The following is a 12,663-nucleotide window of genomic DNA, read 5'->3' as shown; positions in this document are numbered from 1 at the left end:
GTATCTAAGCTGCAGGATGTTGACATGTCAGAGGCATAGCCACCAATCCACGGCAACTCCGAACGATTTGTTCGATTTGACATAGCAGGGGTTTCCGGACTATTGATTCTCTGTTCACCAATTACAGACAAGACATCGGAAATTGAGATCGTTAGGATGCAGTTCAGATCACTTTATTACGTCGGTTACACGAATGGATGGCATGGATGCTAATCTATAATATCATTATGTATGTATTTTAGAATAATAGTCCATCTTACATGCATCCATTGCATAGAAGAAGCACCAACCATTTCTTTCCTCATACCATTTTTCCGCGTTTCTTTTGTATATGGATGTTGTGTCGTTTTTAAACTCACCGCCTGGGCATGCCTCGTCCACGTCCGCCGCGAAGAGCCCGTTGAGCTGCACCGGGCGGTAGACCTCTCTGGGGAGCCTGAGGTTGGGCAGATTCTTCGTTTTCTGTTCGTATGTTAGTAATGAAACACGAAGGAGAGATGATGTACATACTAATGGTCTCATCAACACTCAAAATCAAACAAGCAGCCTCAACAGCAGCCTGGATAGCATTGACCTTCACCAAACTCGGCTCCCAGACAAAAGCCTCCATATTATCCCGGATCCCTTCATGATCAAAGTCTACACCAGCCCAGACATTACCCTTTCGGTGCTCAGTGCGCAATCGGTTCAGAATGTCGGTAGCGTCAAAGCCGCCGTTGTCACACAGCTGTCGAGGAATCACCTCGAGGGCCTTGGCGAATGCCTTTACAACAGCTTGCTGTTTGTGAGGAACGTTGCGATCAGCAAAGCCGTGGAGGTATCCAGACAATTCCATCTCGCAGGCACCACCGCCGGCGACGATGGTTGGATTGCGGATCGCTCGTTTGACGATCATGATGGCATCGTGCAAGCTTCGCTCAACTTCGGCAATGAATTGTTCTGCACCACCACGCAAGACGAGGGTACATGTCTTGGCAGCTGGGCATTGTGAAAAGAAGTTGAAGCGCTCTCCGCCAATCTGTCGCTCCTCAAAGGCACCGCAAGTACCGAGATGGCGTTCCTGGATGTCGGAGCAAGTGGACTGTACTGAAGCACCGGTAGCCTGGCAAACACGCTCCATATCCTCAGAAGCAACACGGCCGGCACAGAATATATCACGGTCGGCAAAGTATCTATAAACAATTAGTCGATTAGCTTCTGAATGGGAGGGGTTGATACGTACTGTGTAGCCAAATCACCAATAGGTAATTTGCTTAGGACAACCTTTGCACCAGTCTTGTATAGAGCCTCCAATTTATTGTAGATAATCTGCCACTCCGCATCCACGATAGCCTGGTATTCAGAGACCTGCTCAACCCGCACTTCGGCATTGTCCTTTTCGCTCTTGAGTTCCAATTCGACGTTTAAGCAGACAATCTTGGGGTTCTTGAAGGATTTGGGCTGTTGTTCGAAACCGGCGTACGAAAATGTTTTTTTGAAAGCGACGCCATCCACAAAGAGCGAATCTTGAAGAGCACCACCGTGAACCTTCTTGATACCGATAAGTCTTTCATTGAGATCCTCCTGATCAAGGGACAAGACAGCGTCGACGACCACTATAACAAGTCAACATTAGATGGCTTTCCAAACAAATTCCTTTGACATAGATATGCTTACTCTTTGTGAAAAAATCCGAATTCCTCTTGATCAATTTACTGTTCATCGCCGTACCAGCAAGACGTCTAAGAGTCTCAATCTTCTTCTCCTCGCTACCGGAAGCTTCCAACATATCGACCGAAATCTCCTTAATCTTGTTGACCGCCATAACACTTGCTCGTCGAAGGCCCTTGATAATCGTTTGCGTGCTAACACCTTGCTCAACAGAATCCCGAACCTCTTTCAAAATCTCTCCGGCCAAAACAACAACCGACGTGGTACCATCGCCAACTTCAGCGTCTTGCGAGCGAGCAATATCGGTAAGGATACGAGCTGCGGGGTGGACGATATCCAGTAACTAGAAATGAGACCTTTTAGTATCAAATAAAGCCCATCAATGAAGAAAAGGATATATACCTTCATTACAGTCGCGCCATCGTTTGTGATTGTCTGCTTGCCGTTGGAGTCGACAAGAAGCAAATCACCGCCGTATGGTCCAAGAGTGCTCTTGATGGTCGACTGCACAGCAACGCAAGCATTGATATTCGAGATAATCTGACCTTTTCCTTGTGAAGCGTCCGTCCCTATATAAATGGAGGAGTCGGTTTAACTGCAAAAAAAAAGAATAGAAGGATGAATCACGCACCCTCTTTCAACACAATAATTGTGGGTGTTTGGCCGGCAAAGGCCATGGTTCGTGCGTGAGGATTATAAGAGAAAAAGAAATTAGATAATTCAAAGTGTTCAAAATCTTCCAAATTAGATGAATGTATCTGAAAAAACTCGAGAATAACTGCTCTTGATCTGGTTATTCCTTGTCGAATCGACGCGGGGTTGCTTTTTAATTCACCTCGCCGGACGATGCTCACCAAAATTCTGATGGAGCTCCGCGCTGGGCGGTCGGCAAGCACAAAAAGTCGGCCAATCAAAATCGAGTATACCTACCCCTTTTGGTCAGACAACATGATGACTCTACAGGGATAGAGATGAAATAGCCTGCAAATTGTATATTAGAGTAAATAGATATATGTGCAAAAGCTGTTATTTATATCCTCAAAATGCCTCGACATCATACATGCACCATTACCCGCCTCAGGTAAAGTCAAGCTCATCATCAGACCGATCCACATATCTAGAGAGCATCTCTTGCTCGTGTTGAGAGTCCGTCAACTGCGTATTCACCAGATTCAAAGCATCCCGTTGTAGTGCCTCCGAGTCCGATTCATCATTAACCATGGCCTGATAATCATTGTGATGATGACCCCTCAGGTCATCCTCAAACACAGCATGAGGTAATCCGTGACTTTGGTCGTATCCGGTGGCCATACCGTGATGATGTTGAAAGCGAGATAGATGTGTGTTCATATCGATCATTTGCGGGTCAAGTGGTAAGTGCGTATAATCGGACATACTGTCGTCGGCCATTGTATGTACCTCTGTCGTATGTGTTTGGGTGAAGGGACTAGCATGTACATGGGTAGCATCTGCCATCAGGTGCTCCGAGTGTGAGATCAGACTATTCGTAACAGCAGTCTCAATCTCGCTGATAGGTTTGATAACTGGTGGTTCTGAAGTTCTTCCACCATTCAAGATCGGCGGGGCTTTAGAAGCCTCTTTGCACTTCGGACAGTCCCGGATGACTCGACTTACAGTCTCCTTGATACGGACCCAGTGGTATTTCAATGCCACCGTAGCCGTGGTCTTGTTGATTCCGCCGTGATGTTCCAAATGAACCCGCCGAGCTATCTCGTACTGCTGCTGGGGGTCTGAGACAACCTCTTTATCCTTGAGCATCAGTCTTTCCGGTTCCCCGTCCTCTCCACCGACGAGTTTATAGTGCGTTGCCGCACTTCTCAAACGGCTCTTCTCGGCACGGTCTGCGCCTCGTGGATATTTGGCATGTTTCAGATAATATCGAATTTTATCGAATCTCTCCTGGGTGACAGATTCGTCACCTTCAATGCTCAAATCACGGCCATAAATGATACCGTCAACCGGTTGTCCTGGATAGGACTTAATATGACCGGCGCCCGGAACTCTGCCGATACGTTTGAATCCTAGTGAATCCCACATTCGGCATGAAGCTATGTTACTCTCGTATACGAGATTGAACACACAATATGTGTAGCCCTATAAAATATTAGTGCACAAGGCTCTATGTTAGGTGCCGGAAAGACTTACCAGCCTCGGCGCCCATTCAAGAAAGCCCTCGCCCATCAGCTTACCCACACCCTTATTACGAGAGGCATCAGTGACCAGGAACATGCCGTTGCACACATGACTGCTACGACCCGGGTAATTCGGTCTAATATTGAAACTACCCAGACAAACTTTTGTCCAGTCAGTACCATTGTGCTCCATGATGTTCACATCATGTACATCCTGTATGTCACCCAGAAGCATCACAGCGCCAATATTAGAGAACCACCACGGAGCAAATTTCTCAAGCGGAATTGGGTCAATCATGGTGTAGGTATCACCCTTTTCAATCTCTTTATTGAGCTGATCTGAGAGATACCTCAGCAGACCATGAGGTACTTGAGCAACCGAGATAAAAGGAACGAGAGTCGCGACAGTTACCCGATCGCGGAGAGTAAACTGTCGCGGACATATTGTCCCAGCATACTCTTGCGGATTTGGTATCACCTCCGATCCAATATCTTCATGAACGCCGGGCATGATAGCCTCATAAAACACCCGCGACCACTAGGGGGCAGGTCACGGGACTACATAATCCGTGTTAGTCAGGATCGAAAATACGGTGGGATAGAATGGATAAGGGCCATTTTTTTCTCTGCTGATCTTCAGAACAGCATAAAACACAAAGACAAGGGAATGCACGCCCATATAGAGCAGCAGTAAAGGGACGTTACCAGGATGGCAAATGCTAGAGAGAGCAGTTAGGGCTAGCCTCAGCGTAAAGAGGTCGTTGAGCGTGGATGCAGCACTTCCAAGAACGCTCCGTAGTCTGCAGTCCGGAATAATCTGAACGCACGGGAGAAAATACCGTACCGCTGTCATGTGACTGCCCTAGCTAGTTGATGCCTTGAATATCAGGTTTCGAGCCAGACGGAAGCTAGTCATATACAGATTAGCGCCATTTATTCCAATGTTCAATGTTGATCAACCCATTTGTTCTACGTAGTAGTCAGCTCTGAGAGCCGGACTCAAATTTGTGATCAGACCTTAGCCCATGTCAATAGACCTATGATATGCAGTATTGCATAGCTCAGAAGTATCGCTGCAGATGGTCGCATACGTGGTATGCCGGTGGCCATTCGAATGGCGGAACTCCGCCATGTTTGTAGAGAATCGAGATCCTCCGATACTCAAATCTACATATCATTTTTCCTCTTCCCCTGGGGTGTGAACATTCTCTTTCAGCTTGATCGTCCAGGATGTTATATAGACTCTTAACATGCCTACAGATTCTACCTGAAAATTTTTGGCCTCCAAGTCTGTCTCAAGCTACACACTTTCTAGACGCGAAAAGATGGAGTCAACTCGTCCACAATTCTATCCCAATACGCTGCGGTTATCGGATATTAGCAAGACAAGTCTTGAAAGTGTCTTGCAAGATCTGCGGCTAGCCGTCAAAAACAGTGTGGATATCATCTCGAGAAACTGCAAACGACCAACAGACGCAAGCGCCTACGGCAATGTCTACGGCGGTATACCAGGCATCGTTCTGACGCTTCTCCGGCTGGAACGCCAGAAACCATCCATTCAGCAAAAGGCCGAACAAAATAGCCAAACAAATTATCCGAGTCAAGATTACTTCCAATTAGCATCTGACTTGATCATGCAGACACCGTCAGATATTGAGCAGATCGACGGCCGCCTATCCCCTCTAGCTTCGGAAGTTGGACAGTCGTTTATGCGGATTCTGGCTTATTGCGAGCAACTGAATCTGCAACCAGAGGCAGATACTTCTCCAGACCCTGAAGATTTCAGGATCTTCAATCAAGCGGTTGAGAGGGCGACCCTTCACGGTCCAGTCTATACCTTCAAGGGCTTTAGTCTCGGAGGCGACGAGCTCATATTCGGTCGCGCAGGATTACTGTGGTCTCTGCTCACATTGAAAACGCATGCCAATCTGACGCCGCGGGCAACCGAGGAATTACTTACGACACGTTTAAGCACAGCCATACAAAGCATTCCCAAACTTGTCAATGCAATTATCGACGGGGGCAAGCAAGGCTCTCAGGAATTTGTGAAGTTATACGATTCCAAAGAAGCTTTACCCCTAATGTGGCAATGGATGGAGGGATATTACGCCCTAGGCGCCATGCACGGCACGACCGGGATTCTGACAATGCTACTATCATGCGACCTTTCCCACGAACAAGAACAAGACATCGCAGACACCATAACCAGTCTCTGCCGAATATGTATAGAGAAAGGAGGCCATTTCCCCATGTCCATTCCCGATCGCCCAGATGCATTGACGAGACCTTCGCCTTTTGTCCAGTTGTGTCATGGGCCTCCGGGTTTACTTGTTTTGTTAGGTGTGGTTTATGAGAAGATGTCGTTTGTGGAACGGTTTTGGAGACCGGAATGGGATGTTGCTATTCGTTTGGGTACAAAGAAGATCTGGGAAGAAGGCCTGTTGTCAAAGGGTGGGAATGTTTGTCATGGGTTGACGGGAAATGCGTGGTCTTTACTTTCATTGCACAACATATATGAATACCAGGGACCGGCCCTACGAGAAGCAAAAAGAAAGAGAATGGCAGATCTTGAAAAGTATGAGCGTCTTAGTACAGAAAAGGAGGAAACTCTGAACGGAGACTACTTCCTCTCCCGTGCATTACCATTCATGATGCTCGCCCGCGAATCACCACCATACAGCCAGGAGATCAACATCAAGACAACATTTGATTTTCGCGCACCGGATCGACCATATAGTTATGGAGAAGGGTTGGCAGGTCAAATGTGCGCTTGGGCAGAGACATGTGCTGTTATAAAAGCTCGTTTGCGAAAGATGGAACTTGGTTCGGGAAGCAATGGCAATGTATCTTTCGATGAAGACGAACAGTTCAGAGGGTCTTTGGCACAGCAACTTGGGTTTTTTGGGTTGGTTATTAATGGGCCAAAGAGTCTTTAAGTCAGTTTACCCATTCATGAGACAATTACTATTAGTATCCAAATATGAGACTCAAAATCGTTTATTGACATGCATACCCTTGAGTCGGCTATCTAAAATAAGCATTAATCATTACATTCGTATATAGTACAGGTACACATAAGACGTTATCCGTATATCTCCAACACCGCACTTCTAACCTGTATCCGATTACACATTATTCTATCTTTTGAAGCCTCTACTAAGTCAACGCAAACCCCGTCCGATACGTCGGTAATCCATCAGCAGTCCGTTTAACAAACTCGACTTTTTTTGGCACAAAATTCGCGCGAGGAACCTCCACAGTTGGTGGTTTCTTCGTATCCTTTGTCTTTATATGATGACATTTTTGTTGTCCGGGATAATTTCTCTCCCCGCACTTATCACATTTTGTCGTGCCATCTAGGTGATCGTCATCATCTGCACTTTTAGTCGTACGATTCGCAGCCATCATCGCTGCTGCCGACGGGGCATTATTCGGTCTCGGCTCAGATTTGCTTCTCGCTCGAGTTTTGCGTTCTTGTTCCTCGCGCATTTGGCGGACGACGAATTCATTGATTTCTTCCTGACTGGGTCGTTTACTATGTCTCTGGTAATTATTTGCTGCGTGTTGTTGCTCGTTCTGGTTACGCATTTGTCGAATGACAAAGGAATTAATCTCCTCTTGCGTATAATTCTGCAGACGGCCCGTATGATATCCATTCGGGACGTCCTCCGTACTCCTCACTTGCTTCGTCCTTGTCCTTTCAACGGTCATATCCTTCTCGTGCTGAATCGCCATTTCCGCCAGCTCATGAAAAGCCATCGACCTGCTCGAATCCGAGACATTTATCCGCGGATCTCGTAGCATATGTCTCGCCCATTCATTCCATTTCGGATGGGCCTGTAACTTCGAAAGAAACAAGATGTTGATGTGGAAATCAGAGACGGAGAATGTGGGATCGATGCGACTGAGACCTTCCCGGATAGCTTGTATGAGAGCTATAAATTCGGCGATGTTGGTGAAGGATCTGGCGTCTAGGTCGAGGAATTCGCCGATGTAATGCATTACTCGGATGGATTTTTGGGATGTTTCCATTGCGAGGTAAGGAATGATGGTAGTTGAGTGTTATATCAATTCTTGTTGTTAAATATTCATATTTGCACTGGCATAATATCAATTGAACAGATGATTGTGTGATTGTGTGATTGCTGATGGGAGCGATTACTGTTTATGATCTGACGTACCGGAGCCTCCGTCATTGACGTCACTGGCTGAGATATGGATGATTCAGCATCATTCTGTGAGGCATCTCACTCTTATATTCCATTTCGCTGAATTAAGTCCTCCGTTAGGCCTGGAATTCATGCATCAATATTTAGAAGTAACATTGTTGAAAAACACCAACTGCATGTTTATGCAGGGTCATCACCGATTGATGAGTGTAGATTCCAAGCGCCAAGCTATGATACTGCTCTTAATCGGTGATATAAATACCAAAATCGTCGAGACAACAGCATGAAGCTTTACCTGTTCCTATCATCAGTTCCCGTGGAATGGAATACTTTGGATGTCTGCATTGCGGCTCTCTGATTGGCCACTCTATGAGGCGAGTCCCTGACGTCACGGGATCTTTCTCTGAGGCTGAGTCCAACACACCACAACATCCACCTCACAAATGAGGATGCTAGTCGACTTATCATTGCGATTAGGGATCCTCCTCTACTGCATCAAGTCATATCGCGGCCGGTGAATGCTCAACTAATGCAATTACTGCATGAGGGGGGCGTGTCCCCTCGCCGGCGTTCGCCTCCTTGACAAGATAAATATCATGACTGGACATCTCTCCATAGGATCGCAATCAAGGAAATGGATGCCATACCTCCTTCATACGAGCATGCCATCATGAAAGATGCACTGGCCATAATAGCTGATTATATTCCTTCGGCTGATCTGTGCTCGGCCTCGCTAGTAAGTCGACGATGGCATGCAATCTTCAATCCGCATCTTTGGGGCAACCCCGCATCACACTTTGGCACTGAGAATGATGCCGTATATGGTAAGCTAATCCTTCTTCATACCAAATCGTAAAACTGACGGAAAAGTTGCCTTGACTCGGTTCAGACGAACCCTACCACATGCACGACCCGAGGTTCGCAACTTAACTCACACCATTCATCTACCACCGGCACTATCGGAGATATATGGTGGACCCCGCGCATCGTGGCTAAAAGATCTCTTGGACTATCTGCCACGTTTGCAGTCGTTGATAGTATCGAAATTGCCTTTCTTCGACCATAATGCAACTATCAGCCTCAAGGTCCCTTCGGATGCGCAAATCTATCCACCATACAATCTTCGGCTACTTTTGGCAGAGGGAGAGCCAAATACGACATCGATTGGACTTGCCACTGCTCTATCTCGTTTCCCACTGTTGATATATCTGGACTTGTCATATACATCCCCCGCTAAAGACCGGATCGTGTTATCTGTCTTAAGTGAGCTTCCAGATTTACGAGTACTCAAATTACGGGGTATCGGCTTGAAGGACGCCGATGCTGAATTCGTTGCTAATGCAATCGGGACTCGTGTCCGACTGTTGGATGTTCGAAATAATGTGCTTACAGATAGGAGTGTAAGATCACTCCTACAGGCTTGCTTCATACCGAAAGGAACGAGCCAGATAACCCATAACGGGGATGAGTATTACCTGAATCACCATCCCTCGTTACTGCAAAGTCCCAGCTTGGACAATGACTTTCTCGATTTTCTTACTCGCCCACTTACCGGTCGCTCCATTTTCGAGCATTTACCAAAAGCTGGAATTACTCACTTGTACATATCTGACAATCGTCTCACTGTCGAAGGTGTTGCGGCCTTGCTCGCATCCAAAAGACTCCATCTTCTTGACACTGGGAGTGTAGACACCGCCCAGACTCTGAGAGCTGACCAACCTCTGCTTGCGCCACCAGGTTCCAGAACTGATTTCAATACAGTACCCGGGGCTGAGAAGCTAGTCCCCATACTGGGAGCATATGCCAAAGACGGATTGACATATCTCAGAGTGAACCACGCTATCGTCACGAAAGACGCTCCAGCCACGAGTGAGGCTGCCATAACCGAACTTCTTCCGGAGTTGCCAGCTGACGAGTTGGACATTCATCACTTTCACGCTGAGATGGATACATCTCATGTGATTTACGAAATGCCTGCTGGAAATGAATTATTGTGTGAATTGGAAGATACTTCAATTTCATCTTCCTCTGTTAACCGGTCTACTTCAGTAGTTAAGAGCAATCAATACCCGGATGAACCTCTCCTTCCACGCCGTGGCTCAGTTTTTGCTGCTGAAGTTGTAAGCACCGAAACCACAACTGACGACAAGGAGTTGCTGCAATATGATCATTGTCATAGTGATGAATGCTCACTATCTACTGAACGCAGTCGAAAGATTAGAGACCTTCTCTTCAAGCGGCCAAAGACTGAAGTGCTACCCCTAAAACACGGAAAGAGCAAGACATTTCCTTATCTACATCCTTCCCATATCCCGCATGTTCAGACTCTTATACTCACCGATGTTCCGTCGCACGTCTCGTCAAGCTCTCCCATTCTATCCTCACTCATCCGATTTATCACCGCATGTTCAGATGAAATGCTTCTAGCTAAACTCCGTGCACGGGCAGACTACTCCTTCCCACCTGGTCGTGACCGTGTAAAAGCAGAGCAGCAACATGCAAAATCATTATTTGCCCTAGAATGTCTAGTTCTGGAAATCACGCCAGCAGTCAGAAATGCTGCGCCACCGAGAGCTCTAAGTCCATGGAAACCGCAGCAGCATGATCGTACAGGGTGGCAGTCGACTACAGGTGATTTTGATTCTGAACGGCTTTGGTCCGCTGCTACGAACGATTTCAGTTTTTTTGGTAATGAGGAGTGTGGCGTGCCTGAGCCCCATGAAGAGATAGCGACGACCATTCTGAACGAAAGAGTTCGGCTCGTGTCTGATGACGACTCTATTCATTCAAGCGTACCAGAGCTGGAAGGTTCGAACACATCCGGTCCCAAACAACCAACACCTCGATCCTCGGTACCAACAATGCACAACAATAGCACATCTATTGTCTCGAACGAGCCTGAAGTCGATCTCGTATCAGCCCTAGCATCATTCAGACGATCTAAAAAGGCGGAATTTGAAAGGTTGAAAGAATCTAATCGTCACTCTCCATCGACATCTTCTCCATGCCCGTCACCGTTCGACAGTCACGGCGCTCTGCCATTACATGTAGAAGGATACTGGCCGGGAGAAGTAAAAGTGATACGTAACCCGACGCCAAAGGGCCGGAGTGGAGTGGTTGATATATATGGTAATTACTTTGAGAAGGGGTATTTGTATCCATGATGGGAAATTATAGAGTTACGAGTCAGGGGAAATTGATATATGAGTCTTTGTCCATTACGTCTGCACATACCTAGGTTACGGGAACATAGCTACGTAGTAGCTTGGCTTGACAGCAAAGATCTCGAGCAGACTCACTGAACACGAACGTCCTGGCTCCCTGGAAGTAATTTAAGCTGTTCCCACGTCATCTCTCCCTTCTCTCTTTCCCTTAAGATTGCGTATAAAGATTTTCAGAGGTCCAATAGAATCGATTTTCTAGTTATAATCATTTTCTAATAGATCCCTCCATGGAAGAAGATAGTTTTTGTTCTCTCTTCTCCTACACCGCAATGCCGAACTTTTTCTTGTCTCAAAAAAAAATCCGTCATGTTTCCCAGATTCATCATGATCACAATAATAGATAATAAAACCGTTTTGTTTTAGGAATAATGCAAATAAACAAAAAGAAAAGAACTTTCATTGCAGATATCTCTCTTTTAGTTCATTTATGCGGTTTTGGCGGCTTGCTGGGGGTTCAATTTCTTGCCATCCTTGTTGTATCGGATACGAGGAGGGGGGGCACGGTTGCGACGACCTTCACGGGAGCGGACACTGTAGTAGAATCATGTTAGTTATGCGTCTTTCACGTGGTCCAATATTTGGATTTTCCAGGTCTGTTTGCAGTATAGCAGGAGGGAGAAAGTAAACCGCTGGAACGGCGGAACGGCGGAAGTAAATTCGACGTGGGATATTCTGTAACGTACCGGACAATCTTGCCGTGGATGGCGCAGGAAACGCAGTACTGGAGCTTCAAGTACATCTTGGGAACGGCATAGTCAGTGAAGACGGAGGCATCCGAAATATCACCTGGGAAATTGAATGTCAGTCATGCCTCCTCCAGCACGATTGAATTTAACGATATGTCCATCTGCGGAATTCCCAGCTCTTTCTCATGTTTCATATTGATATTGATATATCCATTTCCACATAACTCATTCCCGCAGATTCGTATATCGTTTAGAACAAAGTGGTAGACGTACGGATAGCAGCGGACTCAACCATGTTGCGGATGGTGAATCTCTTGATGGCCTTGTCCTTGGGAGTGCATCGCGAGCAGTTGGAGCATCGGATGGGCTTGACATGACCACGGCCCTTCTTGTTACGTCCGCTAAAAAAAACAACCGTATTAGTACCATTCAATAGATAATCGTGTGTCGTGTATGAAATCGTTCAATCTCGAATTGTCGATTCCATCTTTGTAGAGAGTATCCGAGATAATATTGCCGCATTTAACGAACGGAAAATGGTGTGCTTACTTGGACGCTCTCTTCTTGACCATTTTGACTTCTGGGATTAGCGACCGGGTCGAACAGTAACTTGGAAGTTTGTTCTGAAAAGAGCTGGTTGTCGCAGAACTTCCAAATTGTCGATTGTCGGTGTTGGCGGGAGTGTTCAGATAAGCCAGTCCTTTCCCGGTGTTGTATGTCAGCCCCGTTTGTGGGAGCTAAGCGAGGGCGGTGTCACGGGATCTGAGACTAATATTAACTG

The 12,663-nt window shown here is 46.5% G+C and overlaps 6 protein-coding genes across 7 annotated transcripts, besides 1 other annotated feature; 2 read left to right on the top strand and 4 right to left on the bottom strand.

The window, feature by feature from the left end:
• Window positions 1-304: 304 nt before the first annotated feature.
• Window positions 305-2,485, bottom strand: TSTA_072540 (t-complex protein 1, eta subunit, putative). Its single transcript, XM_002341208.1, has 6 exons — window positions 2,282-2,485; window positions 2,053-2,219; window positions 1,657-1,993; window positions 1,223-1,595; window positions 511-1,172; window positions 305-462 (listed from the first exon to the last, which is right to left on the bottom strand). Exons 1-6 carry the CDS (start codon window positions 2,325-2,327, stop codon window positions 356-358), a joined length of 1,692 nt encoding a protein of 563 aa, XP_002341249.1. The 5' UTR covers window positions 2,328-2,485; the 3' UTR covers window positions 305-355.
• Window positions 2,486-2,663: 178 nt separating this feature from the next.
• On the bottom strand, window positions 2,664-4,580 carry TSTA_072530 (histone acetyltransferase Spt10, putative). 2 transcript variants are annotated; one of them, XM_002341207.1, is made up of 3 exons: window positions 4,509-4,580; window positions 3,817-4,361; window positions 2,664-3,765 (listed from the first exon to the last, which is right to left on the bottom strand). In XM_002341207.1, exons 2-3 carry the CDS (start codon window positions 4,312-4,314, stop codon window positions 2,728-2,730), a joined length of 1,536 nt encoding a protein of 511 aa, XP_002341248.1. In that variant the 5' UTR covers window positions 4,315-4,361; window positions 4,509-4,580; the 3' UTR covers window positions 2,664-2,727. The 2 variants fall into 2 exon arrangements, with proteins under 2 accessions (XP_002341248.1, XP_002341247.1); XM_002341206.1 differs by having other exon boundaries at window positions 3,817-4,527.
• Window positions 3,172-3,408: a mobile genetic element.
• Window positions 4,581-4,882: 302 nt separating the features above from the next.
• On the top strand, window positions 4,883-6,739 carry TSTA_072520 (lanthionine synthetase C family protein, putative; the record flags this gene model as incomplete). The annotated part of the gene is made up of 2 exons (XM_002341205.1): window positions 4,883-4,935; window positions 5,119-6,739. 2 exons carry the CDS (start codon window positions 4,883-4,885, stop codon window positions 6,737-6,739), a joined length of 1,674 nt encoding a protein of 557 aa, XP_002341246.1.
• Window positions 6,740-6,959: 220 nt separating this feature from the next.
• Window positions 6,960-7,835, bottom strand: TSTA_072510 (uncharacterized protein; the record flags this gene model as incomplete). The annotated part of the gene is made up of 2 exons (XM_002341204.1): window positions 6,960-7,159; window positions 7,196-7,835. 2 exons carry the CDS (start codon window positions 7,833-7,835, stop codon window positions 6,960-6,962), a joined length of 840 nt encoding a protein of 279 aa, XP_002341245.1.
• A 771-nt stretch (window positions 7,836-8,606) lies between these two features.
• Window positions 8,607-11,136, top strand: TSTA_072500 (Leucine Rich Repeat domain protein; the record flags this gene model as incomplete). Its single annotated transcript, XM_002341203.1, has 2 exons — window positions 8,607-8,796; window positions 8,843-11,136. The coding sequence occupies 2 exons, from the start codon at window positions 8,607-8,609 to the stop codon at window positions 11,134-11,136; spliced, it is 2,484 nt and encodes an 827-aa protein (XP_002341244.1).
• On the bottom strand, window positions 10,568-12,592 carry TSTA_072490 (40S ribosomal protein S26). Its single transcript, XM_002341202.1, has 4 exons — window positions 12,432-12,592; window positions 12,156-12,283; window positions 11,880-11,982; window positions 10,568-11,727 (listed from the first exon to the last, which is right to left on the bottom strand). Exons 1-4 carry the CDS (start codon window positions 12,452-12,454, stop codon window positions 11,622-11,624), a joined length of 360 nt encoding a protein of 119 aa, XP_002341243.1. The 5' UTR covers window positions 12,455-12,592; the 3' UTR covers window positions 10,568-11,621.
• Window positions 12,593-12,663: the final 71 nt, after the last annotated feature.

This window comes from Talaromyces stipitatus, genomic scaffold (assembly GCF_000003125.1).
Source record: "Talaromyces stipitatus ATCC 10500 scf_1105507295523 genomic scaffold, whole genome shotgun sequence".
In the NCBI taxonomy this organism is placed as follows: domain Eukaryota; kingdom Fungi; phylum Ascomycota; class Eurotiomycetes; order Eurotiales; family Trichocomaceae; genus Talaromyces; species Talaromyces stipitatus.
Note: the sequence above shows the minus strand (reverse complement) of the source record. Positions and strands in the feature narration are given on the sequence as shown.

Coding starts and splice junctions, on each gene's coding strand:
- TSTA_072540 (XM_002341208.1), bottom strand. CDS start 2,327: ATGGCCTTTGCCGGCCAAACACCCACAATTATTGTGTTGAAAGAGG. Junction 1,596..1,656: donor TTCGGATTTTTTCACAAAGA/GTAAGCATATCT, acceptor GACTTGTTATAG/TGGTCGTCGACGCTGTCTTG. Junction 1,173..1,222: donor ATTGGTGATTTGGCTACACA/GTACGTATCAAC, acceptor AATTGTTTATAG/ATACTTTGCCGACCGTGATA.
- TSTA_072530 (XM_002341207.1), bottom strand. CDS start 4,314: ATGCCCGGCGTTCATGAAGATATTGGATCGGAGGTGATACCAAATCCG. Junction 3,766..3,816: donor TTGAATGGGCGCCGAGGCTG/GTAAGTCTTTCC, acceptor AATATTTTATAG/GGCTACACATATTGTGTGTT.
- TSTA_072490 (XM_002341202.1), bottom strand. CDS start 12,454: ATGGTCAAGAAGAGAGCGTCCAA. Junction 11,983..12,155: donor GGTTGAGTCCGCTGCTATCC/GTACGTCTACCA, acceptor TCAATTTCCCAG/GTGATATTTCGGATGCCTCC. Junction 11,728..11,879: donor ATCCACGGCAAGATTGTCCG/GTACGTTACAGA, acceptor ATTCTACTACAG/TGTCCGCTCCCGTGAAGGTC.